Source organism: Eschscholzia californica, unplaced genomic scaffold (genome assembly GCF_041429995.1).
Source record: "Eschscholzia californica isolate CP2 unplaced genomic scaffold, dmEscCali1.0.p SCAF_1, whole genome shotgun sequence".
Taxonomy (NCBI): domain Eukaryota; kingdom Viridiplantae; phylum Streptophyta; class Magnoliopsida; order Ranunculales; family Papaveraceae; genus Eschscholzia; species Eschscholzia californica.
Window position 1 is genome coordinate 2,676,426 of NW_028238198.1, and position 21,972 is coordinate 2,698,397.

The window sequence follows — 21,972 nt, forward strand, 5'->3', positions numbered from 1 at the left end:
GTATTCAACTGTTTTGAACTTAACATAGTTTGTAATTTTTTGATAAAAACAAGGGTAAATAAATAAAAGGTAGTTTGAGGTGAGTGAAAGAAGTCAAATTACTCTCCTTATTTTTCTCTCCATTATTCTCTCTCTCTCTCTCTCTCTCTCTCCCACCCACGATTTTCTCCCATACATACATATATGGTGAGTTAGATTAGTAGTAGATAGATAGATGTTTTTTAAGACTAAAACTGATTTAAAGAGTGAATGCTCTTTCTATAACCTCAACGACCATATCTTCTTCTAATGTCCTAAATCATCATAATCATAATAGTAGTACTACTTTATCATCAACAACAACAACAATATCCTCAAGAAGAAGAAGAAGAAGTAGAAGAAGAAGTAGAAGAAGAAGTAGAAGAAGAAGTAGATCAAATGATAATGAATATCACTAACAATTCTACATTTCAACAATCAGATATTAATAATATCCCACCACCAAATCCATTCATTTATCCTAATTACTTCACACTACTAGAAGAAGATTTCTCATCCTCCTCCTCCTCCTCCCATGTCATCTCATCCACTCAACAACAACAACATTTCTCTTCTTTTTCTTCACCATTGAATCAACAATTGTCTCAAATCTTTCAACCACCTCCTCCTCCTCCTCCTCCTCCTCAAAATGATGATATTCTCTTAGGGTTATTCTACAATAATAAGCGTCTCAAGAGTAGTAGTAGCTATTGTACTACTGACTACTTGGTTAACAATCCTAACTACTACTATGATTCTATGTTTAATTCGAAAACTAGCACTAACATCTTCCCTGATCAAGAAGAACTCTTCTTTCTGCCTTCTACTGGAATAATACCTGATATCACTATGGGGATCGATGATATTCCGGCATTAACAGCTTATAATATTTGTGATGATGATGATCAGACAATGGGGGGGAGTTCTAGTAGTAGTGGAATTAAGACGAAACCAAATAATGAGAGTGGAGGAACGGGATTATCGGCACAAAGTGTAGCGGCAAGACAGAGGAGAAGAAAGATTACTGAAAAGACTCAAGAGCTTGGGAAGCTTATACCTAGTGGAGGAAATAAGATAATGAATACTGCTGAGATGTTTCATGCTGCTTTCAAATATGTTAAATACTTACAAGCTCAAGTTGGTATTCTTCACTTACTAACTCAGGTACTCTTCTCTCTTTCTCTCTCTGGAGGTGTACTTCTTCGGTTCCACTTATAGAGGAGACTCTGTCAGGTTTTAGTCTCGTATGTGAGTCATTAGGGCGTGTTTGTCTGCCACGTACGAAGGGCTCCATAAACACGCTCTCCCACTCTTGCTTATGATCTTTTAGTTGATATCAAGTTTATAAATGAAAAATGAATTCATGGGTAGTTTACAAAAATGCAGGGAAATCAGGATGAGATTAAGGCACAAGCAAAAGGAAATACTAACAAATATGAACTTCAAATGCAACTTCTTCTTGCATCTTCAACTATACAAGAGAAGCTCTATCTAAAGGAAAAGTGTTTGGTTACCAAAGATTTTGTGGAAACCCTAGCAAATGACAAAGAGATCATATCAAATCAAACAATCTCTATGGATATTCAATCTTTGGTTAAATTGGAATCATCTTGATAGGGAGAAGTACTCTCTGAATTAGTTTTTTTGTCTCTAGTTTGATTTGTTGTTTAATTTTACTTTTTTTTTCGTTTTTTTTTTTTTTTTTGTTGTTTGTTGTTGTTGTTGTTATTCTAATCTTTTCTTGTAAATAACTAATTTCCAAGAAGTCGATTAGTTAGTGCTTTATTTGTTCTCCCACAATCATTCTTTGGTGTTCATGGATATTCTTGAGCTTTCTGATTCTGATTTTTTGAGTTAGGCCAATAGTTAGTATATTTTTCGACCATTTCTCTCAACTGTTTGATGAAATCAAAGAAATCTGAATATTCCTCTCATAGATGAACAGGATAGTAAGCTTCTTCTAGTAGTAAGAAAAGTAGTTTTAGTGTAGTTTGGAAGGAGAAGTTTCGGAAATGTCTCGATTAGGTGATTCGGAAGGAGCTTCTACTAGTGGATTCGATAATGAGTTATTATCGAATTATGGGTTACAATGTACTCTCTTTATCGAGTTTACCCCCGGAGATCTATGGGAAAAGAAATAATCAAGAAATTGGGAGCAAATTAAAGTATAAGAATGAGTTGGGTGATGAATCTAGCAATAGCTGCTTACCTCAATTTTGTCGAAGAGGCATGGGTTCTTCAAAGACATCGAAGAGAAATGGTAGTAGCTCACTAAGAAGCAAAATGCTCGTGCATTTTTCGATTAGGCATGTAAATTCATTAGATAGTTGTACAAAGAACGTATCGAAATGGAAGAATATGTGTTTAGTGCATGTCCTTCTCCTGTTAGAGACCGCACTATGAGTTCATTGATCGTGACTGATGGGAATCAAGTAATTAGTAGAGTAAGTTGTGATTATAGGTCAAGGATTCGAAGCGACAATTCAAAAAAAAAGTTGTAATTCTTAGAGTTTGCAGTTAAAGAGTGAAGAAAGTAAGTTTCAAAAGGACAATGAATTCTCCTCCGATGGAAAGGAGATGGTTTTGGGGGTTCCATCTCTTCCCGAGCTAAGTCCTGTGGAGAGGAAAGAAAAGAGATGGAAGGGGGTCGAGTTGGAAGATTAAGCTGTTCAAAGACAAAATCGAAGTTCGAATATGTTATCTCACAAGGTAGTCATGTTATACCCCTGTTCTACCTTATTTATGAATGTTTTTCTGTTGAAAGTATGGTTTGAATTAGCATGATGAAAGTGGTTTCGTGGTAATAACTGTTTCCTCACTTATTTTGGTTAGAAGTTAACTAGTTACACCTGAGCACCTTAAGCTTCTTTTAAACAAGACCCAAGCAAACCAGATACAGACACTTGACATGAAAATAGTTAAGCAAAAAGGACAATCCTTTCACAACTTCTAGTTGTTTTTTATGTTGTGGGCAACTGATTTTCGTCTGAGGAGATGTTGGAGATCAAGGGTGTTGATCTTAGCAGCCAATATGAAATCATTCTCTGTCAGGCCACCTGCATTTGTTATCACAAACAATGTTTAAAGAAAGGTTTTCCTTCCTCAAAGCGGTTTTATGTAGATGCGCAGGCCTCGAGGCGTAAGCATCTACCGAATTTTAAAGTATTGATCACAAACTACATATGATATCACATAATAAACACTATAAAGAGAGCACACTTGCAAGGACTACAACAAAATATATTTTAGAAGTATTCTGCTAAGATAATGAGTCGGTTCTAACATGTCAGCCAAGCCACTCGTCTTACAAGTTGAAGAAAGACGAACCACTTAGCCGGCAGATCAAGTTAGCGAGAGGTTACCAGGTTGGTAAGCTAGCAGTGTTCACTTTTGTCATGCCTAGATTAAGTAGTTTGGAACCTTGACCCGAGCGACCAGTAGATCAGAAAGGGATCTAAGGTTAGCCCCAGGGGATTCCATACCGACCTCCTAAGTCAAGGATTTCTACCTTAAAAGAGAGGTCACTAAGTGAAGAGAGATTCTTCTATTTGACGAGAATGAAAGATAAAAAGCAATTGATGCATGCGGCAATTTACTGTAGTTGTAACAACAACAACTTTTTGTGCAACTACTTTAAAAGAAGCTTCGCAGTTGTTGTCTATAAAATATATGTAGTCAATCCGATGGAGGAAAATCAAATAATAAATCGAGTTGGAACTTTAAAGGCTACTTATGTCATTAAACATGAACTGCAGGAACGTTTCTCTCCTGAAGTCTATCTCCCCACGTCTTCACTCTATCGACTACTTCTCCTGTTTTCTTATTAGATTTTTCAGGTTTTTCTTACTTGTAAATTATCAAATGATATCATGCGTTTACCAAATTACACCTTTGCAGATTCCATGCACAAATTTCTTATCTTGGTAATTACTACTCTAAAAGTCTGGGTTCAAAGTTTTATTGTGACCCACCACAACGACATTAGCCAAGAGAGATCTTCGGTAAGTATAACACATAGTCTTCAGGGTGGCTAATCTGGAAGCAATCCCGTTTCGAACTACTTATGCCCAAAGAAACTAACAAACAGGAGACAAGTTGACAGATAATCTTACCAACAGAATGTGTCCAAATTTCAATCTTCACATTATTCCATCCAGTGAGGTGAAGATCAGGGTGATGACCTGCATTTGAAAAGAAGATGATTGTCAGTAAGTCATGTATTCAACATCTTCAAAGACATATCACGTACCACCACAATCCAACTTCTATGTCAATTGGGACATACTCATTTGTTCATACAATTTGGTACCAACATTTTATTCGGGAATCGGTATCACACACAAAAGGATAGTTTCTTTCTGAAACAGAACTATAGAATTTTCAGAGAGGGATGATTCACTCATTCAAATCAATCTCACTATTAAGAAAATCAGATCATTTTATTCATTACAAGACTCTGGAGGCCCGTACAAAAGTTATACTATTTATGGTCCATCCATTTTATCCTAATTCTGAACCTAGACAGTGAGATATTATGTCAAATGACCTAGACATAAAGGAGCACATCCTCGTAGCATCAGTTCATAAACACGGCGGCTCCACAAATAGAAATACAGAGAATGTAACAAAATGTACTTCAGAACACAAAAAGTATTTCAACAAGAAGACCATCAACATTTGATATCTACCCCTGGGACAGCTAGGGTAGTCAATATATCAGAAAAGAAGTTGGCACAAACACGGGATAAATCCCTGTGCAGTAAGATAGAAGCATAAAAGGAAAACTCAACAAAACACATAGGCAGAGAAAGTTGTACCTTCTGCTTCTGCAATATTTGCTACCAACTGAAATAATTCTAGTCCTTTAGTGAAGCTCTTTACTTTCCATGTTCGGTTCAACTTCAAGGTATCACCATCATGAACCAAGCTCCATTCTGGAACCTGCATATAAGAAATTCAGAAAAAGAACTTTATATATGCAAACTAACTAAAAGCATTGGGCCAAAAGGACTCAGAATCCAATGCACATTAACTCCAGGCAATGTGCTTGAGCCTTGAGATAGTTCATTTGTAGTTTGTAACTAAAAAGAACATAAGGGTTATACTAACAAGTTAACTAATTGATGGGAGGTCAAACAGCCAGAACCTTTAGATACCTCCTAGTACTATGGAGAAAGAAAGAGAGTAAAGGGTGTTCACTACTTCACTCTGGTAAAGATGATTTTATACCATAAAGTGATACCAACCAATCATTCAAAAAAGTATTGTGCAAATCTGAAATTCAAAGTTTCAAACTCCTTCAATCCACTTCAATATAATATTTAGGCATCTCTTCTAGTAGAGTCAAATTGACTAAATTCTGGGGTAATAAGAAGTATCGGTATGGGATGATATTTTTGGAGGAACTGAGGATAGTCTACATGGTGAGAGGACGGCGAACGAAACCAATCTGACAGAACGACTTGGACGAATTGCAGACAATTTGGCTAAATCAAAAAAGGGAAAAACTCAAGTTATGCCTCTTGGGACACATCTCCATACAACTAAAGCAAAGTACTACGATTGTGAACATGTGAACTGCAGAAGACGGCCCATTGATTAGACCAATGGACAGATGGAACTTCCACTGGCTTATGGGTTCGTCGACTATGTAACACATATGTCCTTGTGGTGGACTAGATACCCAGTTAGCAGTAGATAGAACTTCTAAATAGGCCAAAACAGTGTCACCCGTCCAAATGGCCATACCTTTGGGACCTTCTTCCATCTTTGTAAAACTGTGAAACTAGGACTTTCTCTGTGTCCTAACCCAATACATTTACAGGTGATTCTCTAAAAGTTTCTTCCTCTAGACAAAGGAAATGTAATGTCTGGAAGCATTCTAAGTCACATAACAATGCTTATAACTCAAATTCAAACAAATTTATTAGTCTACGAACAATCTTAGAGTAGATAGAGGAAGCCTTTCATAAGTTCAAACGAAAATAGAGAAAAATAATAATGAAAGAGATGTAAACCCGAGCTGTGTTAGAATTACTTGGAGTCTGGTTTTTAAGTAATGTCAAGACCAATGCTGAAGGTCATGTGCAAGGCCTCTCTACATGATAAACCCCCAAGACGCGTGATTTACATAGAAAAACTGAAAACCCGTGACATTTAGTTCACTAAAGAATAGGAATAAATCGGATGATATGATTTTACAAATGTACCTCCGTAACTAGCTTTGCGGCTGCTTCTTCAATCATGGGCTTCATGTCCTTGGAACTGCATGGCACACACTTCTTTGCCTGCAGATCTATTAAAAGCAGAAACAGAAAACGAAATCACAAAACCATTAAATGGTATAGGAGCACTTAATCTAATTTTTTTTTAAGTATTAAGAAGTTAAAGTTAAAGTAGAAGAGGGATTCCTCCAAGGTGAGCCCTATAAAGGGGATCTTTATTATCCGCTTGGTTTTGTTAGCGTTCTTTATAGTATATTTTACATTTGGATGGAACTTTCCCACGATTGCCCGTTCCCAGTTTCTGATATAAACCTTGAAGTGAGGTTCCATCAGTAATATAAACATGAAATTGAGCTCATTTATGTGCATAGCAGTCTCCTCTGTAATACCCATTCCATTGACACAATAAAAGCTTGATCACTATTTCAAACCAGAAGGTGGGATTGAGCTTCCTAAGTGTGTAGTTTCATGAAACAAGCATATCTAAGATAGCATTTTGAATTTATATTTTTCCCAAATAAAAATTTCTGAGAAGCTGCTAGCTTTCAAAACCATGAAAGTCGGTCAATTGGCTGATCATAGTGTGACAAGTTGGGCTGAACTAATCCGTTTTCAAATGAGATTTTTATGAAATAACAGCAGAACGATGCTGGTGGTAATGGTTAGCGCTATACATACAATTCGAGTACGCACCTTTTATTGTACAAAAAGTACGAAATCCAGAAAATCTGTTTCTATTTGATGACACTCCTAGATGGTCCTGGAGTGGCTTATTTATTTGAACATTTGAGCTGTATGATAAGATCTCATCACTCAAGCAGGAAAAAGAAATGATTACTATAGACTGCATATGTGAAATCCTAATAAACAAAAAAACGGAAACAGATTTGTAATAAAAAAAATTCCAGATATGTAGAATCTTTGATAATAAATTTTAATAAATGAAGATAAGGTGAAAGGCCCACCTCCAAAATCTAAATAGCATAGATCTTATTTCAAATTTCAAGTCAATTCTAAAGGACTCTTGGTTATACATGCCTAATGATATTCTCCTATAATCTTTATCATTAATTTCAGTTTTAACGGTTATTTTCTTTTGAAGGTTAGTATACTATAAGGGGTATGAATCCGTGTCTCGAACTTGTTTTTACAAGGGATGCAACACAAGGACTTCCCCAAAATTTGGTACTGCTCCTCTATGTCAATGATATCATCCTCACTTGTAGTAATAAGGACAGTATCACATCTCTAAGTGAAAGTCTTAGTTTTGAATCTGTTATAAAAGACCTTGGGTCTCTTCATTTCTTCTTAAGCATTGAAGTTCTCCCAAATGCTTTTGGTGAATTGCTTTTGACTCAGAAAAGATATGTTCCTGAACTCATTCAAAAGGCGAATTTTTAGATTCCAAACCAAGCATCACTCCTGTGTCTTCTGGTCAAAGGGTTTCTAAATTGGACGGGGAATAGTTGTCTAATCCTTATTACTACAAAATCAGTTCGGGGCTTCCAGTACTTGACTCTGACTAGGACATAGATGGTTTCTCGGTGAATTATACAACTCAGTTTATGCAATATCCCTCACACCTCTCATCTGCAGGTGTCGAGAAAGATTTTGAGTTATTTTAAAGGGCCAGCGGATTGTGTCATTTCAGTCAGTAGTGGGGATATTCACAAGCTCATTGGTACTCTAATTGGATTGGTTGTCCTGATTCCAAGCACTCTACTACTGGGTTTTGCGTTGATTTAGGTAGCTCTCTCATTTCTTGATGCTCCAGAAAGCAACCTACTGTGGCTTGATCATCCACAGAAGCAGGGCATATCTCTGTTGCAGCAGCTGAGTTAGTTTGGATTTCTTATCTGTTGATTGAGCTGCATTCTCTTCTTTCTCAGCCTATTCTGTTATATTGTGACAATATCAGTGCAAAAACTCTAGCTACCGACACAGTTTTCCGTGCTCGAATAAACACATTGAAGTTGATTATCACTTCATCAGGGAGTTGGTAACAGCGGGGAAGTTACAGATTCGTTTTATCCCTTCTCCTAAGCAGCTTATAGACACCTTGACCAAGGGTCTTCCGAAAACAACCCTGGTCCATCTTTGCGACAATCTGATGGTTCTTACTGATCCATCAGCTTGAGGGGGGGCCTATCAGAGACGACATACTACAGCCATTAAAGCTTAACTCTGAAGTGTAATCTTGGTACAAAATTACTAACTAGAAGAAAGAGTTGCGGGGGCCTTTAAAAGTAACAATAGTTAACTGAGATAATGGTGGAGCATATAGGCTTAACGAAAATCTGTTATCGTTAGAATAACAACTTTCTCTCTATATAACGTCTTTTCTAACTTCGGAGGAAATTTTGCCCGATCCCCAAATGGAAACATTTCGTAGAAATATTTCAGTTACTGCGAAAATTTCGCAAATCTATGGAAATGATATAGGAAAATGAGAGAATGCCCGGCCACTATCCCGGCTCAATCCCGGCCGGGGTATGTGACCGGGCATTGCATCACGGTTGAATGATATAAATACGATGCAATTGTATATAACAAGATTATTAAACCATAATGAAGCATAAAAATGATGTATATAATGGATTAACAGAATCTATTAGTTTGAGGGGGTATTAACAATCACACAGTTACGTCAGGGAGTAAATTGAATAACTTTTTGAAAATAACACCCAAAAGATAACATTTTTATTGATAATAGTTAATAGTTAACAAACTCTGATAGTTTGAGAAGGTATCGTCGATTACACAATTATATCAGGGGTGCTACTAAGATAAAATCGATTTAGGCAGTTAAGTCAGGGGTAAATCATTCAAACAAATTTAAAAAACATTAATAACATAACATAAAAATCAAGAGATATCTACGAGAAATAAAGAAGTTGGCAATGAAAAATATGAAGGGAATAGATATGTCTTTAGTTTTAGTTTATCTGGATTTTTTGCTAGATTTCCATTACGTCGATGGAAATATCAATCATGTCGGTGGAAATTTCCAATAAGTTCGGTCGAAATTTTCATCACGACGGTGGAAACTATGCAGGAAATAGTTGCAAGTGTGACATTGTGCACCTCATCTAAATTTAGGAAAGGTTTCGCAAAATTTTGGTAAAATTTCATTCCTTGTTTTTAACAACCTGAGTGTACCTGACTCATCTGATGTAACAGACTATAACTCGAGTCTATCGGTTGAGTGAATTTCCATTCCTGTGATTTGGTGAATTGCAAAGTTTTCTAAATAAGAAGAGTATATTCGCTCTTTCTCTCTGGGTCTTTCATGTCAAAGTTTTCACACCTTAATAACAACAGACTGCAAGAAAAAACCAAGGACATCAATCCCCATCTCTACCCTCTCTGCTAGTCAGTACATGAAAAAGTCTAATACTATAATGGTAAGGACATTAGGGTTGAATAGCTTCCTAGGGCTAGGATTGATTATTCATTTATCTTTTGATTAATCTGAAATGAAAAAATTGTCAATTACAATACACAAATAATACCCAGAAAAAAGAAAAAGTGTGTGTGTGAGAGAGAGAGAGAGAGAGAGGGGTACCAATACCATCCATGATGAGTTTCAGTGGTTTTGAGAGAGTTGATGAATGGTACCTATTAAAGACATGAAACCACCAAAAGTAAGAAGATAAAAAAAGTAATAAAAAGAAGGTTAAACATTGCTGGTTCTAACCTTATTAGAGTAAGAGTAAGAGTTGAAATTGGGAGGAGAAAGAAGAAGACGGGCTTTCGACAACCACAACATCCGATTCGTGAGATTCATTCCTACTCACTGCTATTTTAAGATGTGGAAATGAAAAAGAGCCTCTTTCTAGAGGGGAAATTTGACCAACACTCTCTCAACTTTGGTTAAAAATGATGAGTCTGGTTGTTTTTAGTCTTCACTTTTGCAACATGTTGACATAGCTTTACAACGCCTTGCGGCCAGCTTTATTGTAATATTCTCACATTGCTCACAAGAGTGTCCAGAGACTGGGCTATATGTGTAAGCTCAAGCTTAGTAGGTACCGAGGCCTTTTGGGTAGGCTTGTGGTGCCTTCACCAAGGACAAAACCCCGTACCTGTGTGAGGTGGTTAAAGCGGGGACAATATCGGCAACTGCTAAGGCTTGGGGCGTTACAAGTGGTATCAGAGCCGAGGACGGCTCTTCGCTGAGGGTGGGGGATTGTAATAGTCCCACATTGCTCACAAGAGTGTCCAGAGACTGGGCTATATGTGTAAGCTCAAGCTTAGTAAGTACCGAGGCCTCTTGGGAGGGTCGTGGTGCCTTCGCCAAGACAAAACCTCACACCACGCCGAGTGGTGGCTAAGTGAGGACAAAATCGTGTATGTGGGGGGTCCACGATGTCGTTGCGTGCTCTGATAGGTCGGGCGAATCGCGTGTCTTCGCCCAATACCGAGGCCTTTTGGATAGGCTTGTGGTGCCTTCGCCAAGGACAAAACCCCGTACCTGTGTGAGGTGGTTAAAGCGGGGACAATATCGGCAACTGCTAAGGCTTGGGGCGTTACAAAGTAGTGGTATCAGAGCTCTAGGTTTAGTGGTCCTAGGGTTGTATTGTGGGTTTGATTGTCGTCGTTAGACACGTCATTGTTATGAACACTTTAATTAGTGTCTTGCAGAACTGGTTGAATCTAGAATGTGCTTTTGGAATTGCTTTCTTGTGAAAACTTGAAAGAAGTTGTCTTTATATTTTGGGAATCTAAATTGTGATTGCAAATTTTCCATGGGAAGGATAATGGCTATTGATGTGATGCACTTTTTGTTTTTGATGCGTGCGAGTAAATGTCTTATTTGACCGTGATGTCAAACCTAAGGTATGTGATTGTGATTGTAGCAATACATATATTTATGATATACATGAGGGTACTGAAAATCCCTACTTTTACGGGGTTTTGGGTTGTTTGAATGTGTGTTGTGTGATAGTGTATCAGTTGATTATGAATCAACTTAAAAATTTGTTTCGATGAGAAAATGTTAACTGAGAATGGTTGGCTCGACATGTGGGTCGATGCAAACACGAATTTGTTGTCGTGATAGTGGACAACCTCGTGGACCATGATTTTAAGTTCTACTTATTGGATTGAACCAAGAATGGTTGGCTCGACATGTGGGTCGATTGCAAACACTAGTTACTAATGTGATATTGGATAACTTGGTGGACCATGATCTTGAGTTTCGTTAATGGATTGAACTAAGACTGGTTGGCTCGACATGTGGGTCGATTGCAAACACGGGCTTGTCAATTTGATATTGGACAACCCAGTGGACCAGGGGCTTGAGTTCTAATATGGATTGACGATTATAATCCATAAGTGATCGGTGGTTGGCTCGACAGGATGATCGATGCAAACACAAGTTCATTATTGTGGACCACATACTTCTAGTTTGAGAAGTAATAAATTGAACTAAGACTGGTTGGCTCGACATGTGGGTCGATTGCAAACACGGGTTTGTCAATGTGATATTGGACAACCTAGTGGACCAGGGGCTTGGGTTCTAATATGGATTAATTGTAATATTCCCACATTGCTCACAAGAGTGTCCAGAGACTGGGCTATATGTGTAAGCTCAAGCTTAGTAAGTACCGAGGCCTTTTGGGTAGGCTTGTGGTGCCTTCACCAAGGACAAAACCCCGTACCTGTGTGAGGTGGTTAAAGCGGGGACAATATCGGTAACTGCTAAGGCTTGGGGCGTTACAAGTGGTATCAGAGCCGAGGACGGCTCTTCGCTGAGGGTGGGGGATTGTAATATTCCCACATTGCTCACAAGAGTGTCCAGAGACTGGGCTATATGTGTAAGCTCAAGCTTAGTAAGTACCGAGGCCTTTTGGGTAGGCTTGTGGTGCCTTCACCAAGGACAAAACCCCGTACCTGTGTGAGGTGGTTAAAGCGGGGACAATATCGGCAACTGCTAAGGCTTGGGGCGTTACAAAGTGGTATCAGAGCCGAGGACGGCTCTTCGCTGAGGGTGGGGGATTGTAATATTCTCACATTGCTCACAAGAGTGTCCAGAGACTGGGCTATATGTGTAAGCTCAAGCTTAGTAAGTACCGAGGCCTTTTGGGTAGGCTTGTGGTGCCTTCACCAAGGACAAAACCCCGTACCTGTGTGAGGTGGTTAAAGCGGGGACAATATCGGCAACTGCTAAGGCTTGGGGCGTTACATTTACAAAGTCTTAAGACAACTTTACAATTGTTTTACAACAGTTTTGAAGCATCTTGCAACACCTTACAACAGTTATGCAACAGCTTTGCAATGTCTTGCAACGTCGTACAACACTTTTGTAAAAAATATTAGATTTTCAATCAAACAAAACACAAATATTTAAATTTTTAACAAAAAAAAAATGGATTTTAAACCAAAAAAAAAATATAACCTGTTTTCTTAACTAAAAAAATGCTTAAAATTGGGTCTTCGGTCCAATTTCATGTTCCTCCTAGAAACTACAAAGAAACAAAACAATGTGTATGTTGTCACGAATCGTGATCGACCCGATATAATACGCTGAAAACACATAGGTTGAAGTGACTTTCCCAAGTGACTTTAATTAGATTATCAAAGAAATTAAAGAGGAGTAAAAGTGACTTTCCCAAGTCAAAATAAAATGTCTTTCTACCTTTGGTGACAGTTAGAGGGTGTTTGATTTTTTAGAACTTATAAGTGATAGAACTTAGCAAGTGATATTCACTTACTAAATGCTATCACTTAATAAGTGCGATGTTATTTGTTTTATATCGTTTGTTTTTCATCACTTATAAGCGCTATTAAAAATATAAATTGTCATAAAAGATTAATGGCGAAAACATATATTTTGTTTACTAAAGATTGTTATGAGTTTTTTTCTGCCATAAAAGATTAGCAAAAAAAACTAAAAATAATAAAGAAAGAATAGCAAAAAACCATATTATATTTGATGAACCAAACTTATTGGTATATTAATCAATGCATAAGGCGAAACAACAATGAATGTATAACAAAAGACAAAAATGATATTATATTAACTAATGACATAATTTATTTAGTGTAAACAAAAATATAATGAATTACAAACAAATAACAATAAAAAAATAAACTAATTAAACAATGAAAAATAAGAAAATTCACTTCTACGAGATTCCTACTACTTTTGCATCACACAGTTTTGTCTTGAATTTAGATATGTATTTGTAATTTTAAATCTTGTTTAGGTTTTTTTTGTCTTTTTTAGCACTTACTTTGACACCACTTAGAAGTGATATTCATTTATTACGTGAAAAACACAAACGGCCTAAAATCCCCGACCCACACTTATTAAGTGGAATCACTAAATAAGTGCAAAAATCAAATACCCTTTTAGTTGGGTCAAAATGGCCAACCAGATCAGACCGGTAAAAATGTGCTGACTTGACACGATGGTAAGGGCATTTTCGTAATTTAACATTTCAAGGGTAGTTTAGGCTTCAAGCCGATCTCATTACAAATGGTTAAAGACCGACTGTCTCAAGCCTGAACATACAAACAAAGCCTTCTCAATCTCTGATTTTTGGAAGATCAAATCTTAGTTAAGTTTCAAAGTTTAGGGGATCTTCGTTTAGTTGTAGATGGAAAACCTTGGATAATTCAGAACAATCTTGTCTTGATTGCACGTTACATCTCAAACGAAGCACTATAGGATTATTCTCCGTCTAAATGTCATTTTTTAGATTCAATTGCACAATTCACCACCCGATCTTCTCACACTTCAGATAATATCTCCTCTTAGGGTGGCTTGGGTCGGGCTAAAATCGAAATCGATATATTTATACCACTTCCTACTTCTATTAACCTATCTTTGAACCCAACTATGAGTTATATAGTTGCTCAAAGGTTTGAAAAATTTCCACGTTTACGAGGTTTAGTCAGGCATACCAGAAAAATTCTACACAAAAAAAAAAATGATATTTTCGAACTCTTTTGAGACGATTTACCGTCTCATGTCCTGAACTCGATTAACAAAGCTTTGGAACCGGCCTACTCCGCGAATTTCAATGTAATCAGTCGCTCGAGTTCCACTTGACCGTTTAGAAATTCCTCCAAACATGCTCCAGTCTTCTCGTCGTCAATGGCAACGCTGAATGCAAGCCATGGAGATCAATTTACATCCTTGATGAGTTGATGGTAACAACCTCGCTTCTGATTTTGGGTACTTCCACAATAGTCCAACCCGTCCCCATTAACTCTATCTGAACCATTAACCCATATCAACCCAATTATAGTTACTGTTTATGGCAAATTTTGTCTTTCTAGAACCAGACAAGATGTTGATACTGTTATGTCGAATCTTGCATTGCTCATCTCGATCTGGGGGGCAAAACCTGCAGGGAACTTAGAAACTTCTCTGACACTCAAGCCAATCAGGTTGCCCTTACAGTTAAAGCATTGAATATCGAGTGACACCCATAGTTCAGTGGTTGACCATTTTAACCCGCTACTAAACTCATAATACTCGTATAACTAGACTTCGATTGGTTGAATTTGACACCAATTGATTCAGAAAACAACTTAAAATTAAGTCTAAAAATCGCCAACTTCGATTTGAGCCCTATTTTTCATATTCACCACCACCTTCGACTATAACCACTACTTTTGAACATATTACTCACGCCATGACTAGTGCTTTGGGGCATTCACCTTTGGTTTGAGGGCTTTTACACTTCGGTCGGTTAAATTTGACTCCAATTGATTCAGAAAACGAATCGAGATTATGTCTAAAAATCGTCAACTTTGTTTTTACCCCCTAACTTTCATATTCACCACCACCTCTGAGTTCTTCTTTGTTTTCCTTTCCCTTTTTAAATGAAGAACATTGATAGGGGAAAGATAAAAAAAGGTGAAGATAGAGAGAAGAAATAAGACATACAGAAACTTTGTGGCGGCTGTTGGTGATGGTTTGAAGTCAAGGCAATGAATTGTAGTCTCTCTCTAGATCTCAACTGACCAAGTACCCTGACCGAAATTCGTCTAGATTTTTAACCAAACATAACAACAACAGATTATGGGTAAAAACAAACTTGTTCCTTTTTGGACTCAAACTTAAGTTCTCCACTACGTCCATTGAAATTAAATCTTAATTTTTGTTTTTTTAAATTGACTACGATCTACGATAGTCATTATAATAGCATTGATACATCAAAAATGTGATAGACACGATAATCGTCTAATTTAAACTCTTGTAAAAACGAGCCTAAAATCCAACTACATTATATTTACCTTAATAATCCAAGTCGAATAAATCCCGGAATCCACCTCCTCTGAAAATTGAACCGAAATTTTCAGGATTTTGGAGTTTATGTCACCATGATCCATGATAGACCCCTTTAGTGCCACCAAATGTTCGCCAGTTAACTCCCAATTGACCAAAGTTTATACGTCAACGAACCAAAGGTGATACCCAAAATCCCTGGCCTACTCACACGTGTGGTGTACGTCAGTCAGTTCGAGGGCATTCCGTTATTTTACTTACGTCAATAGGATTCCTTAGTCATTTACCAACTTCCTGGTCAATCAAAACCCTAGAACGAAAACTCGAGTCTTTATTGGTACATCTACATATTTCTTCATCGCCTTCCCCAAAACCTAATAACCGAATTGGTCTACCTCTCTCTACTTGATCCCCAATCAGGTATGCCGTTTTGGGAATTTCTTCATCGCTTTCTGTTGTATAAATTGACATGTTTGTGTTTTTATAGTGGATTTAGCTTTGAGTTCATTAGATTTTCACTTCAATTTTGTCAATTGATCTGTTTTATTTATGAAGATCCAATCTTAAATAATTATCATTGGGTTTCTGTTAATTGGGTTAATTTTTGTTGGGATGTTCATGGATTGAATGTCTGGACTTATTTTGGAAGTTCATTCTGTTATGTAAGTTGTGTTCCCATCCATCAAAACCCTAGCTAGAGGGTACTATGTTTTGGAAAACTGGGTTTTAGTGTTTGGTGGTTTGTGATTTTAAATTGCTATTGAGATTGTGCACTTATCATTGGATTCTTAGAAGATTTTGTTTTTTAAGTTTTTAATCCTTGTATTTCTATGTGTGTAGGTTTTGAAATTGATAATTTAGTTGTACTAAGTGATGGCTGGTCAGAGAAATAAGTACGGTAAGCGACCGTACAACGACTACGATGATGTAGGAAGTAAGAGAAGAAATCACGGTGACGATAGAGAGCAGTATGCTCCAGGCGCTGAAGACACTGTTTACCGTTACCTATGTCCTGGAAGAAAGATCGGAAGTATAATTGGTAGGGGAGGTGAAATTATTAAGCAATTGAGAGCAGATAGTCACTCAAAGATTAGAATTGGCGAGACAATACCAGGTTGTGACGAGCGGGTTATCACTATTTTTAGTTCAAGTCGTGAAAGTAACTCAGTTGAAGATAATGGAGATTCTATCTGCCCAGCGCAAGATGCCCTTTTTAGGGTATATGAACGGCTTATCGCAGATGAGGCACAGGCTGATGACGATTCTGACGGGGCTCAACAAGCTGTTGTTCGTCTACTTGTACCATCAGATCAGATTGGCTGTATAATTGGGAAAGGAGGAACGATCGTACAAGGAATAAGAAGTGATACCGGTGCTCAAATTCGTATTCTGAAGAATGAAAGTCTCCCTCCTTGTGCTATGGGCTCTGACGAGCTTCTCCAGGTAACACGTTCTCTTATTTATTCACTTGTTCATTTGTTATCTCAAAAGTCAGATTCTTACTGTACTGTACTTAATCCGGATTCCTGCATGTGAATTGTGATTCCCGAGATCCGTGAGATGCTCATGAATAAGTTAATTTTCATTTTGTGTTTTTTCCCTCTATAACTCTCAGAGAGCTATTTGTAACCCAATCAAGTTTTTCTTGTATCAGATAAGTGGAGAAGTCCCAGTTGTTAAGAAGGCTCTTGTGCAAATATCATCTCGACTTCACGATAATCCTTCAAGGTCGCAACATTTGCTCACGTCTTCCGTGCCAAACATGTATCAACCGACTAACCCATATATGGGTCCGAGTCCAGGTGCTCCGATCATGGGGTTGGCTCCGCTTATGGGACCGTATGGGGGATATAAAAGTGATACAGGAAGTGACTGGTCATCCAGTTCCTTATACCCTGCTCCAAGGGATGAAGGCTCTGCAAGGGAATTCACTCTTCGTATGATTTGTTCTACTGGAAATATTGGTGGTGTGATTGGCAAAGGGGGTTCTATTATCAAGCAAATACGACAGGAATCTGGGGCATTTATCAAAGTTGATAGCTCAGTTGCAGAAGGAGATGATTGCCTAATAACTATCTCCTCAAAGGAGGTATGATAGTTATCCGTTTATCTTTAGCTTCTGTACAAATAATCAAATGCAGGTGTTTGTGACAATCTCATATTTGTTCCTTCAGTTCTTTGAAGACCCAATTTCCCCAGCTATCGATGCAGCAGTCAGATTGCAGCCAAGATGTAGCGAGAAAACTGAGAAGGAATCTGGTGAATCTTATACTACTCGTCTTCTCGTGTCATCTTCTCGCATTGGATGTCTCATTGGTAAAGGAGGGGCTATCATCACCGAGATGAGGAGGATGACAAAAGCGAATATCCGCATATTGTCGAAGGAAAACCTCCCAAAAGTTGCATCTGATGATGATGAGATGGTTCAGGTGATTTTCAGTTCATTAAATTAAGTTCCAATTTTGGCTTGCCCGTTTATATGAAAGCTCTTACCTATTCTTTGTACTACTTTCTTTCTTTCCAGATCAGTGGGGACCTTGAAGTTACCCGAGAGGCTCTTATACAAGTAGCAACGAAGTTGAAAGCTAATTTTTTTGACAGGGAAGGCGCGCTATCTGCACCATTCCCCCCTGCTGTCCCATACTTTCCCATGCCGGCAGATATTCCAGATGGCCCCAAGTACGGAAACAGAGACAGTAGAGATATTAGAGACAGTAGAGATATTAGAGACAGTCGAGATATTAGAGACAGTAAATCTCATGGACGTGGATACTCATCTTACTCCGGTGGATATGGTGGCTCAAGCGATTTGCCTCCTGTTGACAGTTATGGAAGTTATGGCGGTTCACAGGTGATCTCATTTGCACTTTTGTAGTTATCTATTTTTGTAAATCAAAACGGTCATTTTTCCCTCCTGTTTTTGCGCTTCCAGCAATGTAATTCTCCCCCGGGCATCTCTCTGTTCTGTCCTTCATTGAGACTCCTGACATTTTTCTTATGTTTTGTTGTATAACGTGCCTAATTGTTTGTTATCTCAGAGTGGTGGTGGTGGTGGCAGTGGTAGTGGTTATGGAGCATACGGTGGATATTCTTCTGGTCGTTCAGGCAGCTCAGGGTAACGTTTGGTTATCTCAATTCTCGTACACCTATTTCAATCTTTTTGTGTATTGATACCAGGGTTTCATTACTCCCCCACATACTTACTAGTCCTTTGTCCAGTTTTGTTTAAGTGTGTTAATATTCTGCCAAATTTGCTATGATATCTTCTCCTTGAACCTGATTGTCAGCTTTTGTCACCAGGTTATCTGGTCACAACCACCCTGTATCCCATGGAAAACATCACGGTTATTAGGGACCACCCCGGTGATTAGGGCTTGCAGGTAGATCATTGTCCTTAAACTTATACCCTTCAATGCTGAGTTTATATACCAGTCACAATATATTTATGGCAATTTCCTCTTAACCCTAGCCTGCCCTCATTTAGATTTCTAATATTCCTATTTTACCTTTATTGCCTTCCGTTCCTATAAAACAGCTGAGATATATGAAGCCTGAAGCCTCCAGCCTAGACCCGAAGACCAGATGAACAGCGTTTGAGAAACTTATGGCCCACCTTTGAAGCTTTGTTTAGGAGGACAACCGTGTTATGGCGATGATTTTCACTAATCAATCCTTTTTGCGGACCTGGACCACATTTACCGCCTTCCAGTTTTTATTGCCTTAATGGGCCTATGTAACCAGAACATATGACTTGCAGATCTTCATCTACCTTGTTTTAACTTTCAAACCTATCTCCAGTGATTCCAGCTTTATTAGGATTAGTTGTTCGATTTCGTATTTGTTATTGTGATTTACTTCCTTTGGTTTGTTAGTAGAAGAAATATTATGAGTTTTATTTGTAGAGCACTGAATGCTGTGAAAGTCTTCACCTCAAAATGTGATACTTCATGTGGTGTTTGTTATAATTATTTTTCCCAGAACTGAAATATGACTAGATGGATATCCGTCTGAGTCAGTTCTCAGACCTTTTTCATCTCCTGACACTGACCACCCTGAGTTGGTGAAAATGACAGACTCCTTGAGCCAATATAAAACACCATCCTGTCCTCTGACAAGCCCAACTCCAGCAATGGAAAAGAACACCAAACAGTGCCTACGGTTGTCTTCTCTGTATTTTGTGGGTTTTCGATGTTAATGATTCCGCATGTGTTTTTTTTTGTCAATGATTTTTCATTGACTTCATCCTCGTTGGCTTGCTCTTTTAAGAAGCAATAACAGGAAGACAACCTTGGCAGGCATCCCCATTGTTAGTATCATTTAGAAAACCCATCTTTGGTGATTATTTATGAACAATTTTTTCGATTTGGCTTGTTGTTAAACTTTGGTTTTGTACAAGGCGTTACCCTCTGGAAGCAGATAATGTCACTTCGTTGCCTGAATGACTTCATTTAAACATTGTGTGTGACAATCAGAGGCAGGTGTAGAGGTATCCACTGATTTCATGCCAACGTACAGGTAAGTTCTCCGGTGAGTAGAGAGCACTAGGTATTTGCATCCGTTAAAATGTTGGTTGCAGGTTCTATACTGGTTTTGTTCCTTTCCGGGTTTTCTGTAATGGTGCAATTGGATTTTGGAGTTGTTATTTCAGTTTTCTGCCACGAGGAATGAGCTTCTCCTACTTCACTTCATGATGGCCCAGTCGATTATGCCCTCACCATTATAATCCAAACATAAAGATTACTTGGAACTGCAGGATCTTGATTATCTTGATCTGTTTTTAGTTGTGTTTAGTTTCAGCCGGTATGGTGATAATACCGTAACTTAGTGAAAGAACCAGCTTTAGGTCGGAAAGAACAAGCATAGACTACAACAATCATTTCTCGGGGGATAGTTTTCAAGTCTCATTAGTGTTTATTTCTAGTGTAAATTGAATAGAAAATGTATACATTTGGAGGTGAAAATTAGATTGCTTGAGAATTAACCTTCTTTTTGTTATAAGATTGCGCGAACCATTTTCCCGGTGTACTAAGCGATACTCTCTACTTGTCAAGATCCTAAGGACTTTCAATCTCGTTACTAGTAATAGTGCCTTAACTCTTACAAGGGATGCCAACAACCCTTGGTCGGAGTGGTCTAGGGTTCGAGCAATTTAAAAAAAAAAATCTTGCAAAGGACACTAAACTTTGCCTTCACCTGAGATTGCACTGTGACAGGTTGCAAACTTGCAATTTTCAAAATTTTAGCCTCTCTTTCGCGTAACTAAAGGGGCGTAAGTCAATGAAGATATTGGTTGACATTCATAGATTTCAAGTTTATGTACATTATCATTGAAGATGGAGAGTTCGTGGACTTTAATGGATTCTTATTATCATTTTAATGACATCTCTATTGACATTGTATATTTTACGGATTCTCATTAACAACTTCATTAACGTTTTATAGACTTTCATGAATTTCATGTCGGTGTAATATATTGTGATAAATAGATATAACCAATATATATAATATTATTATATATTATATCGTATAAAAGATTTTATTAATATTCTTTTTAGTTTTTGACGACTCCAAGAGTAATTATATTCATCATTGTGTGGATACATAACGATAAACACGTTAATTAATTATAGCTACTAAATCCACCAAAATGTGAATGAAAGTTCAAGTCTACCAAAATCCATGGGTTTGGGAATGTCACTGACATGTGCCGACTCTGAAATGTCTATGATTGAATACCATTGACATTCGTGGACTCTGAAATATCTGCCACTGAATGCCACTGACAACGGACTCTGAATCATCTGTGATTTAATGTCGACATTCACGAATTTTGGAATGTCATCTAAAGTCATCGTTGACTACTCCAGTACTCCCTCTAAAATGGGAAATTTTTTAACTTATTTGGTTTGCCCTTGATTTGTTTAAGATTAAAGACCTAATTAATTTTGAGTTACTATAAGCAAGATTAGGCTAGAACTTTTTTTTGTTGAAGTTATTAGGCTAGCACTTGACTGGAAAATAAAGCAGTTTAGTTTGAAGTATCATCTTAACTTGAAAAAACTTAAGGGTACGTCTAAAAGCACCCGCCTAAAGTGCTGTTGGCACTCGGATTGCACATGGGAGTTGGGACATCTCTCAGTTTGTACTTTGGCCGAGTGCCAACAGCAGTTTGAGCGGGTGCTTTTAACCGCACCTTGTAAAGGCTGAAAAGAAAGTAGAGTTAATTCTTATTGGGAGATTTAGTGAATGCCCCCCACTTATTTAGCAATATTAGGACTTCACCTCTAAATACATTATCGTTCAGGCGTTAACCCCCATTGTCCCTTTTTCCGTCAAAAGCTCGTTATGTTGTGAGCGTGCGCGTCACGTGCTTGTTGTCGGACGGAAATACCCCTTTACATGATCTGACGGTTGGGGTAAGCACAGAAGATCAACGACCAAGATCTAATCTAACAGTTCAAAACTATCCCATCAACTACTCACCTA

The 21,972-nt window shown here is 37.9% G+C and overlaps 3 protein-coding genes across 8 annotated transcripts; 2 read left to right on the forward strand and 1 right to left on the reverse strand.

Annotated features, from left to right (window-relative positions):
* Positions 1-205: 205 nt before the first annotated feature.
* On the forward strand, positions 206-1,821 carry LOC147563190 (uncharacterized). The gene is made up of 2 exons (XM_086635523.1): positions 206-1,182; positions 1,405-1,821. The coding sequence occupies exons 1-2, from the start codon at positions 418-420 to the stop codon at positions 1,630-1,632; spliced, it is 993 nt and encodes a 330-aa protein (XP_086491649.1). The 5' UTR covers positions 206-417; the 3' UTR covers positions 1,633-1,821.
* Positions 1,822-2,811: 990 nt separating this feature from the next.
* Positions 2,812-10,176, reverse strand: LOC147563191 (Transcriptional coactivator/pterin dehydratase). 5 transcript variants are annotated; one of them, XM_086635532.1, is made up of 7 exons: positions 9,940-10,176; positions 9,814-9,860; positions 6,936-7,033; positions 6,228-6,313; positions 4,836-4,959; positions 4,131-4,199; positions 2,812-3,074 (listed from the first exon to the last, which is right to left on the reverse strand). In XM_086635532.1, the coding sequence occupies exons 1-7, from the start codon at positions 10,027-10,029 to the stop codon at positions 2,968-2,970; spliced, it is 621 nt and encodes a 206-aa protein (XP_086491658.1). In that variant the 5' UTR covers positions 10,030-10,176; the 3' UTR covers positions 2,812-2,967. The 5 variants fall into 5 exon arrangements, with proteins under 5 accessions (XP_086491658.1, XP_086491654.1, XP_086491651.1 ...); XM_086635528.1 differs by having other exon boundaries at positions 9,808-9,860; positions 9,940-10,142; XM_086635525.1 differs by having other exon boundaries at positions 6,936-7,054; positions 9,940-10,109.
* Positions 10,177-15,544: 5,368 nt separating this feature from the next.
* On the forward strand, positions 15,545-20,467 carry LOC147563192 (RNA-binding KH domain-containing protein). Of its 2 annotated transcripts, none has more exons than XM_086635579.1 (8): positions 15,545-15,906; positions 16,327-16,929; positions 17,141-17,575; positions 17,661-17,915; positions 18,011-18,337; positions 18,525-18,601; positions 18,787-18,866; positions 19,022-20,467. In XM_086635579.1, exons 2-7 carry the CDS (start codon positions 16,360-16,362, stop codon positions 18,836-18,838), a joined length of 1,716 nt encoding a protein of 571 aa, XP_086491705.1. In that variant the 5' UTR covers positions 15,545-15,906; positions 16,327-16,359; the 3' UTR covers positions 18,839-18,866; positions 19,022-20,467. The 2 variants fall into 2 exon arrangements, with proteins under 2 accessions (XP_086491705.1, XP_086491710.1); XM_086635584.1 differs by having other exon boundaries at positions 15,768-15,906; positions 19,883-20,467.
* Positions 20,468-21,972: the final 1,505 nt, after the last annotated feature.